Below are 10,676 nucleotides of genomic sequence, written 5' to 3' on the forward strand. Positions count from 1 at the left end.
TGAAAGTACACTTGCAATAAAATACAGTTAAATGCAAACGATAAACAATAGCTAATCCTTTTATACACTTCTTTGAACAAAATGTTTGTTTTCAAGGTCAAGAGAGCAAAGTGGATAGAGAAGGGTGAAATTTCAGCATATTTTTATAAACTAGAAAGAAAGAGACGAGAACAAAATGTAATTAAAAGCACTTGATTATTGAACACCAAAAATGTACTGATCCTGTGAGAACTTCAAAGGAAACCTTTCATTTTTACAGCAGACTATACTCCTCCTCCTATTGAAAAGCTGATGCTAAAGATCTCTGACTCTATCAAGGAACAATTAAGTGCTTAAGTTATATAAAGCTCCTGGCTCGGATGGCATAACGAGTATCGGTAACTTCTACAAGCACTTCTGGGATAATCTAGGATCTAATCTACAATATGTTAAAACACTCCAATAGACATGATAAAACAAGGGATAATTACCTTAATCCCTTTTCTGGCAAGTCTCCACTTTGTTTCCTGATGGTTCCTGATGATTACTTGATGTGTGATTTGTAGTCATTTCTGGAACAATGCATTGACTTTTTCTAACAACAAATCAAGATTCTCTTGGTTTTGATATTTGATCTGTGATATGTAATAATGAGATTTGAAATAATGCTATGTCTTTTCACATAATTAAAATGTACTTTGTTTTTCTTAATTCTCATGTTTTTCAGATGCCTTCTCCTGCTCCTTTTTAAGCCAATTGCTTTTGATGAATTTAATATTTAATTCCCTTAATGTGTTATGTACAGTATAAGTGTAAAACATCTGCTATAACTGTCAAATAATTAAAAAAAATTATTTTATGCTTATTCTATTGTTCCAAACATGAAGAAACTAAAAATTAAGGTCTACTGTTCGCAATTGTGGTCATCCCATTGACAGGTTTTGAGACATGCTTGCTAACCGCCAGGAGGGGCGCTGGAGAGTCAAAGACGATCCTCTTTCAGCACCGAAGAAGTCAAACGAGAGTCCACATCCGCTAGCTAATCAATCCTTCACAGAGCCGCAACCATGGAAGAGGCAAAAAAGAAAGAGACTAAACAGTCTGAAAAGACTGACGAAAAAGAAAAGGAAAAGGATCAGGGACCACAGTCATCCGGGAAGGATAAAGAAAAGAAAGAGGAGCAAGAATTGGTGCGTTTTTCTTTTTCTGTCATTCAGACTCAGAGATGTGCTAGCTAAGCTAACTCTACAGGAGTCAGCCTCTTATTTGGCTTAGTCACTGCAGGTTAGACAGGCCGACGTAGGCGGCATTTACATACATCAGTCTCGTAACTTAGTGATTATTGTAAACGTTTTAAATACAAATCAAAAAATTCCGCCCACAAGGGTTATAACAAGAATTGATATGAATCTCTAAGTATGGGACACAAGGCTCGTGCTAAGAACCGGTAAGCTAACGTTAGCTTCCAGTTGTTTTGTTCGCTGCCTGCACTGTCATCCAAGTTAGCATTGCTAGCATCTTCAGTTACCCTCACAGTGAGACTCAAAACCAACGTGCCGCCGAACCCAAGCGGATATTTCTTCCTTAAAAGATTCTGTGTTAGTTGTGAAACTTACCGTTCTTTAACTTGTCTGGTATTGGGACATACATAAACAATTATGACACTCAATAATACTAAAAGTGCAGATATTGAGTTAAAGTTGATTAATCAAATAATAGTTACATTTAAAGTTGATGATCAAGAAAATATGAACAGATCTAGCACTGTGGGATTTTTTAAAATCTCATCACGTTTATATAATTTAATTTGTGCTTTGCCACAAAAGAATATCAAGTTTTTATTCTCTGTCACAGACTCTTTTGCACTATGAAGTATAATTAAAAATTGGTAGTGCATATCAATATGTAGTCAAAAGGGGGCCTAAGTCTGGGTCTCCCTGCACATCCAGAATAAAAATCTGTCAGACCACCTGTTTGAATCATTAATAGCTGATTTGCTATGACAACCACTGAAGGCATGTGCCAAAAGGTGAATAATAACCAGGAGTGTAACGATTAATCAATTAGCTAATTTATCCAACCAGATTAATCTGTTTGAGGCAAAGTGTTTGTCAAATTGAAACGACTTAATAAAAAAATTCTAAATGAAATTAATCGATCTATAATGAATTTTGGAAAATACCATATCATACAGTGTGGTAGTATGTTCTAATAATGTTCTGTTTGTATTAATAGCTAATGGATAAACAACCGTGGGCTGAACTTTATGAAACTAAAATGTGAATGGATTTGTTATTCATTCTTGTTTACTTATTGTACACATTTAATTTACAATTGAAAACTTCCCCTGCACCGTTCAGTACCCAGACATTTATCTCTGAGTCACTTGGGTTGAGATTTTGGCTAAAAGATGTCCTTGATGAAATATACCTCAGTGAACTGGATCCAATCGGATTGTTCAAAATGAACCTAAATCGTATCGTCAGTCACAAATTCTGATATAATTCGAATCATTGTTAAAATGAGTTACACTCCTATTAAAAAAATCCTCTTTTGTCATGGCGCTTAAGAAACATCCAAATGTTTAGTATCAACATATGGACTCCTCAACATCACCGCATATGATTGCAAAGTAAAAACAATCCTATAAATGTATTTGGTATCATTTTAATGTCTTTATTTTGGTAAATTGATTAAAATGAGAACACAGCTTTGCTTTTGAAGGGTTTCCAATCAAAACAAAATCATCTTTGTAGTTGAGTTTTTTTCAGCAGCACAATACATTTATTCCTCTAGAAGTACAGATATATTCTTTTACCAACTCTTGAGGCAAAAACAAAGGCTTGTCAGCCAGTGTGGGTGATGGAGAACAGCATGTCTGTTTCGGGTTTTTGTGATCATTTTTAGTGATTTATTTTTTCTTCTTTTTAGTCAGAGGAAGACAAACAGTTACAGGAAGATCTGGAAATGATGGTGGAGAGGCTGAGTGTAAGTTCTGAACAGGCTCAACTTTCTTTTGTCTGTTACAATCTGATCATTCTTGCGAACGCGATAACTCTCGTTTGAACCTGAACAGGAGAAGAACACAGCTTTGTATCGTCCTGCGCTGGAGGAGCTGCGAAGACTAATCCGCTCCTCAACCACCTCCATGACCTCAGTACCAAAGCCCTTGAAGTTTCTGCGCCCCCACTATGCCAAGCTTAAAGAAATCTACGACAGCATGGCTTCTGGGGAAAACAAAGTAAACCTCTATCCGGCCTGAGAACTGAAATATGTCTTTCTTCCATCTTGAGTTTACATGCACTAAAGTGAACTTTTCTTTTCAACATTTGCAGCATTTTTGTGCTGATGTGGTGTCGGTGCTTGCCATGACCATGAGCGGTGAGAGAGAGTGTTTAAAGTATCGCCTGCTGGGTTCTCAAGAAGAGTTGGCATCATGGGGTCATGAGTATGTCAGGTAAATGAATGAAGTCGGACTACCTCACTGTAACAGTCCAAATGTCGTATTATAAGTCTACAATATAACGTGTTTGGGGTTTTTTTTGTCGTTGCTTGCTTCTATCTAAAAGTTTTCTGCGTCTTTCAGGCATCTTGCTGGAGAGGTGGCTAAGGAGTGGCAGGAGGTGGAGGAGAATGATAAAACCCAGCAGGAGACGCTGTTGAAACTTGTTAAGGAAATCGTGCCCTACAACATGGCTCACAATGCAGAGCACGAGGCCTGCGACCTCTTAATGGAAATCGAGAGGCTGGACATGCTGGAGGATTACATAGATGAAAACGCTTATGGCAAAGTCTGCCTTTATCTGACCAGGTTTGTGCAGAATCATACTTGGAGCAAATAAACCAATGGTTGTATTCTTGTGTAATTTCTAGAGCAAAGTGTGGATAAAGTTTGAGTCAAGTACAAACATTTGAATTCTGACTTGTTTTCTTCAGCTGTGTCAGTTACGTTCCCGAGCCAGAAAACTCAGCACTCCTTAGATCTGCCTTGAACATCTTCAGAAGGTTTAACCGTTTTCCAGAGGCTCTCCGTCTGGCTCTGATGCTTAACGATGTGGAGCTGGTAGAAAACATCTTCACGTCCTGCAAAGACATGTAAGTTCTGTAGAGCTCCGCTGCTCCTGAGGATTACTGCACAGTTGTCTTCCGGCTCACAGTTGATGTTGCTCTTTCTAAAACGTACCCCTGGCTCTTTTTGACTTTGCAGAGTCATCCAGAAACAGATGGCCTTCATGCTGGGACGCCATGGCATGTTCCTCGAGCTGAACGAAGACGTAGAGGACTATGAGGACTTAACAGAGATCATGTCTAACGTTCAGCTCAACAGCAACTTCTTGGCCCTGGCCCGAGAGGTAGGAAAGAGAGGATTGCTCTACTTCTAGTAGTAATAGATGACTGCAGTTATTGATCTGTAAAGACCCGAGACAGCTGTAAATGTAACTAAAAGACTAAAAGTGATCTGTTTTTGCTGTTATCTAATCTCAAAGACGCCAACCTCCATGTATGCACCAATGATGACAGTGTTCGTCTGTGGTTTATTTAACACCTTTGGTTTTTCCTTTTTTAATTAAAACAGCTTTCTGAGCTCTGCTGCAGCATAACAGTCTGCAATTAAGTAACAAAATAAATAAGCAATGATAGTTGGGTAATGCACTGTAACAACCTTTAAACTGTTTTCTAGAACAATGGTTTGATTTAAGGATTTGAGTCCTTGAGACGCTTTAAATTTGTTGCTAGGACTGACCCAAGTAGGGGCTTTAACCTGGTCTATGTAGTTCCTTAGACACAAACTGCTCTGAAATGTTTAACGTTTTGAGGGTCTTTACTTATTTTGTCGGCTCTGGTGATATTTGTTCCTCATGATCTGTTACTTTTCTTCTCAGCTGGACATCATGGAGCCAAAAGTCCCAGATGACATTTACAAGACCCACCTGGAGAACAACAGTGAGTCTGAATGTGACATCTATTGGAATTTTGATGGCTAAGAATTAGTATGATGAACAAAGGATTAGATCAAGAATCAATCAGTTCTTAAGGAGAAATATACTTTGGCCCATTAAAAATGGACGTAACACCCATGGTTGTGTTTGCTGTGATGCTTTAAACTCCCCTCTCTTGTTCTGAATTTGTGGCTTGGCCTTGTTACATCACATGTGTGCGGTGTGTTACATCACGCGTGTGCGGCGTGTCACAGGGTTTGGAGGCAGCGGCTCCCAGGTGGACTCCGCGCGCATGAACTTGGCCTCATCGTTTGTGAACGGTTTCGTCAACGCAGCCTTTGGGCAGGATAAGCTACTAACGGATGACGGCAACAAGTGGCTCTACAAAAACAAAGACCACGGTACAAAATCCAAACTGAGATTTGATCTGAACCTGGTTTCTGCTGGACAACCCGGAAATGACAATAGTTGGATTGTTTTTTTGTTTTTTCAGGCATGTTGAGCGCTGCAGCCTCTCTGGGAATGATTCTTCTGTGGGATGTGGATGGAGGGCTGACTCAGATTGACAAATATCTGTACTCCTCTGAAGACTACATAAAGGTATTGTCCTGTGGGAATCACACACACACGTCACTACAGATCAAATACAGAGCTTCACAGGGAATAAAACTTCTGAATGTTCACATAGAAGAAAAAAAAACTATTTAATAGAATCTGTTGTCAGTTGAATCAGCCCTTTTATCCATTAAAGTGTTGTTGTTTTTTTTAAGAAGGGGCTTAGGGTTAAACTTCATTTTCCTGCTTAAAGTGAATCACAAACCTCAAAGATTTTTTAACACCCTTTGTTCTGCAGACGAATAAAAAGTCAGGGTGAGGTAGATGCAGTATGATGGAGCTCCTCAGCCTCTGAATGTGCGAGGCTTCACAGATGCCTAAAATATGGAGACATTTACGTGTGAATGTCATTTCCTGTTGTCTTGTTGATATGGTGCAGAAAAGCTTATTGACCACATTTAATCTAAAGTAGTCTGGGGCCTTTTTGAAGGTTTTTTCTACCTAAACATTTCCCCTTAATAATTTATCTTTTAAAGCAGTTTTTTTGGGGGGGAAGTGCTTGATTAACATATCTTTAGTACGACCTGAGTTTTTTTTTTTTTACAGCTATTTTTATTATATTACACAATAAATCCACAAAGAATCTGAACCTGTCCAAAACTACAAATCACAAAAGTTGAGATCAAACTTTTTTTTCTATTAAAGCATTAATATTTCAGATCAAACAATAAAGAGGAGATCAAAGCGAGGTTAAAAGATGTCTCAAAAATTTGTCAGAACTCTTATGTTTGTTTTAAAGCTATAAACTTTTGGAAACTTTCATTTTAAATGTTAAACGTAAACTATATTAATGGGGTGGGGTGTCATTCCTACATTATTGTAAACAGGTGTTGGGATTGGTGAACTCACTGGTGAACCTAGAGATTACTGAAGGTTAGGGTGACAGACAGCTGCTGTGTCTGGCAGTGAAGTGCCAGTGAAAGACGATAGTCAAAAACTCTGAACTGCATTACAAATGTTCAGTTCCTCAGTTTTTATTGGTCACTGTTAGGATCTACGGTTCACTGTTGGGTCATGATGTAACAGTGTCACTTCACGTTGAGGCCACTGATGTGTTTTTCTTTCTGCGGCTCTTTGTTGAATTGAGTGAAATGAAAAGCAGATGTGACAGACAGATGAGCCGGTTGGCAGATTTTTTTTTTTTAATATCTGCTGCTGTTTATGCTTTTTGATACAACCTTTTCTGTTCTTCTGAAAGCAGATTTTCTGTTACTTTTTATAAGCAACAGAATTTGTTTGTTCTATCAAAAAAGACAATTTTCCTTTAAATGCACCAAGTGATCTGTTTAGTTTAGCCTTTTTTATTGCCTCAAATAAACCTGTCATTATAATTCAGTGATAATAATCTCTAGATGGGATTAAAAGGATGTTACTTGTGGACTCAGCTTTTTAACACAGACACTTGTTTTGTGTGTTGGACAGTTGTTGTTTTGTTTTGTGGTAATCTGTTCGGTATGTGTGCTCAGTCTGGCGCCCTCTTGGCCTGTGGCATCGTAAACTCAGGCGTGAGGAACGAGTGTGACCCGGCTCTCGCTCTGCTGTCTGACTATGTTCTCCATAACAGCAATGTCATGAGGATAGGAGCCATCTTTGGGTAAGGCTGTTTAGCTGAAGTGTTTCCTGAAGTAGCATCAGCAGTGATGAGTGTTTTCTGGTTCCAGCCTGGGTCTGGCCTATGCTGGCTCCAACAGAGAGGATGTCCTCTCGCTGCTGCTTCCTGTCATGGGAGACTCCAAATCCAGCATGGAGGTACGGATGGACGTTTAGGTTTGATGTCACTCATTTTATAATCCTCGCTTCACTCATCGGTGTCTAAACCTCAGGTGGTTGGTGTGACGGCGCTGGCGTGCGGGATGATTGCGGTGGGGTCTTGTAACGGTGACGTCACCTCCACCATCGTTCAGACCATCATGGAGAAGAATGAGCAGGAGCTGAAAGACACCTACGCTCGCTGGTTACCCCTGGGTTTAGGGCTCAACCATCTAGGTCAGCATCACGCCGTTACAAACAATTCTTCTATTTGAAAGAGAGAAACTTTTTTTTTTAAATCAAATTCAAGAAAAAAAACTATTTCTTTAATAATCATTATATTCTTAATAGATGTTTCAGTAAAATTGTTCTGTTTGGGTAAAGAATACAGCAAATTACTGCTGGGAAGTTTGATAACTTATAAATAAATAAATGGAAAGCATTTGGGGAAAGTTTTTTGATTGCCGTTTTAACAGCCAAGTGAAATGTTGAGTTTATCTGCGGTTCCTTTTTCATCAGGGAAAGGAGAAGCAATCGAGACGACTCTCGCAGCTCTCCAGGTTGTCCCTGAACCTTTCCGCAGCTTTGCCAACACACTGGTGGACATTTGTGCATACGCAGGTCAGTTTTTCTCAATGGAGGCTGTAGATTTGTGCTTGTTTGTAGACCAATCAGCTGTGGAAGTTTGTACAAATCTAACAGCAGAACAACCTTTTCCTTCATTTGTTGCAGTAAGGGTTAGTAGTAATAAGTTTCTTTTTGTTTTAGGTTCTGGTAATGTGCTGAAGGTGCAGCAGCTTCTTCATATTTGTAGTGAGCACTATGAGGCAAAGGAGAAAGAGAAAGAGGACGACAAGGACAAGAAGGATAAGAAGGATAAAGACAAGAAGGAGAACGCTGCAGACATGGGCTCTCACCAGGTCAACTGATTATCCTGACACTTTCTTTTAGTGCTTCTAAAGAATATGTTACTGTTCTCTTCCTACAGTTGGTTCACAAGATATCTTTAATAGTCTTAACTTAATTTCTTCCTTCTGGCGCCTCGCTTCAGGGTGTGGCAGTTCTCGGGATTGCCCTGATTGCCATGGGGGAGGAGATTGGCTCAGAAATGGCCCTACGGACATTTGGTCATCTGGTCAGTGATGGCCCCTCCAGTGCCTCATTCAGTTTTTCCTTGTCTGTTTCTCAAATGGTTAAACTCTGGTGCCTTTCTTCAGCTGCGTTATGGCGAGCCCATCCTGAGGCGAGCAGTCCCCCTGGCCCTCGCTCTTATCTCCGTGTCCAACCCACGCCTGAATATCTTGGACACGCTGAGCAAGTTTTCCCACGATGCTGACCCTGAGGTTTCCCACAATTCCATCTTTGCTATGGGCATGGTGGGCAGTGGTGAGTTTCTTCAGACTGCCGTCTGCACCAATCCGCCGCCATCAAACTGACCGATGCAAACATGTCTACAACTTTTATCATCTGCTCAACAGATAGAAAAACAAGATATTTTGGAAAATGACCCAGAGTTTTGTTTATTTCATTTTTTAACCCCCTGGTACTTTCACATGATTTGAAATAGGGACAGATAAAGAAAAACCAGAAGAAGGCATGTCTTTTTATTAAAAGACAGAAACCATATTTAGACTTGTCTAACAAAAACATGGTGTTAACTCTTCAACGGATCTCTCATTTAATGGCTTAAACAAAAGAAATGTCATTAGATGAAAAAGCTATGAAACAGTGGATACATTTTTATTTATTTATTTTTATTTGAATATGAGGGGAGATTGACAGAAAACATCATTGTGGGATGTTTTGGGGTAATCACAAGCTGTGCTACCTGTGCAGGTGTCCGTAACTCCAGGCCAGTGTTTGCTCTAAAAGCTTCAGAAAGACATTTCTCATTTCTATGTTCGTGAAAGAAGGGAAGTGAAAAGAACAAAAAAGGATTTACACTTTTGTTTGTAGCTTAGCTACCTTATGGAAAAAATGCACCATATTTAGAAAGATCTCTGATGGAGCCCTTTAATCCAATGATGAAGGCAGAAGGGGCCCCTAGTTCACTGGATTAAGGCTCCTGCTCTTATGAGGAAGAAGCTTGGTTTCTAGGATTCATGTTTCTTTCTCCACTATAACTGCTGACATTACAGCCGTATGCAATCACATGTCTGCATGTCGCATTCATTGACTGTTTTCATGGAACCAGTGTTGCGTTTCAGAGTTTTCAGTTTCTCTGCTTCCTCCTCAGGGACTAATAACGCCCGCCTCGCCGCCATGCTGCGGCAGCTGGCCCAGTATCACGCCAAAGATCCCAACAACCTCTTCATGGTTCGACTGGCACAAGTAGGTGGCAAAATCAAGAAGACGTACACAAAAGCAAGGCAGTGGGATTGATTTCTGACTTTCTCTGCGTCTACAGGGTCTGACTCACCTGGGCAAAGGTACGCTCACCCTCTGTCCTTACCACAGTGACCGGCAGCTGATGAGTCAGGTGGCCGTGGCTGGGCTGCTCACCGTGCTCGTGTCTTTCCTTGATGTCAAGAACAGTGAGTTTTTCTCCCTTCTGCTAACTCAACACTCTTAACTTTGACGTGTCCTGTTACTGAGTCCCCCTGGTGTTCGTTTTGTGCATTACAGTAATCCTGGGCAAATCTCACTACATTCTTTATGGGCTGGTAGCAGCCATGCAGCCACGTATGTTGGTCACGTTTGACGAGGAGCTGCGACCCCTCCCTGTGTCTGTGAGGGTCGGACAGGTAAATTCTGCAGAACTTTACATTTTCCAGAAAACGTTTGACACCCATGGTGAGGATGACGAGTGTGACGTTTGCTCTGTCTGCAGGCGGTAGACGTTGTGGGTCAGGCAGGTAAACCGAAGGCCATCACAGGTTTCCAGACCCACACCACGCCGGTGCTGCTGGCTCACGGCGAGAGGGCGGAGCTCGCCACAGAAGAGTACATCCCCGTCACTCCCATCCTCGAGGGCTTTGTCATCCTCCGCAAGAACCCAAACTATGAAACCTAGACTGTTTTGTTCTTTATTGAGTTCCCCCCCCCCTACGTCTCACCTGATGCATTTTGTTATTCATTGTGTGACTGAACTTAAGGAATCGAGCTCCTTCTGTGGCCCACCTCCTTACAGGAAACGAGTGTCTGGAGTTTGGTTGGTTGGATTGAAGTTAAAACTTCTCAATTTTTCAGTCAAGAATTCAATGAATAACTTCTCCAAAATCCCAGCAGCAGTTCAGACGCACCCTTCAACCCTGCCCCTCATCCTTCATTCTTGTAATTAGATTGCTTTAAAGTTTGTGTTCACGTCAGATCTTTTTCTGGTTTTCCCCCTTTTGTTACAGTTCTATAAAATGTTAAGAACAAACATATAAACAACCATTGTGTGTATTCAGA

At 40.6% G+C, this 10,676-nt stretch overlaps 1 protein-coding gene across 1 annotated transcript; it reads left to right on the forward strand.

Moving 5' to 3' along the window:
- Positions 1-980: 980 nt before the first annotated feature.
- On the forward strand, positions 981-10,676 carry psmd2 (proteasome 26S subunit, non-ATPase 2). Its single transcript, XM_004075470.4, has 21 exons — positions 981-1,169; positions 2,911-2,967; positions 3,056-3,220; positions 3,315-3,436; positions 3,566-3,790; positions 3,916-4,074; positions 4,187-4,331; positions 4,863-4,923; positions 5,174-5,320; positions 5,413-5,519; positions 7,001-7,128; positions 7,196-7,283; positions 7,358-7,520; positions 7,803-7,904; positions 8,052-8,203; positions 8,335-8,418; positions 8,501-8,669; positions 9,520-9,614; positions 9,691-9,817; positions 9,909-10,027; positions 10,114-10,676. The coding sequence occupies exons 1-21, from the start codon at positions 1,047-1,049 to the stop codon at positions 10,294-10,296; spliced, it is 2,721 nt and encodes a 906-aa protein (XP_004075518.1). The 5' UTR covers positions 981-1,046; the 3' UTR covers positions 10,297-10,676.

The sequence above is a fragment of the Oryzias latipes genome, chromosome 13 (genome assembly GCF_002234675.1).
Source record: "Oryzias latipes chromosome 13, ASM223467v1".
Classification (NCBI taxonomy): Eukaryota; Metazoa; Chordata; class Actinopteri; order Beloniformes; family Adrianichthyidae; genus Oryzias; species Oryzias latipes.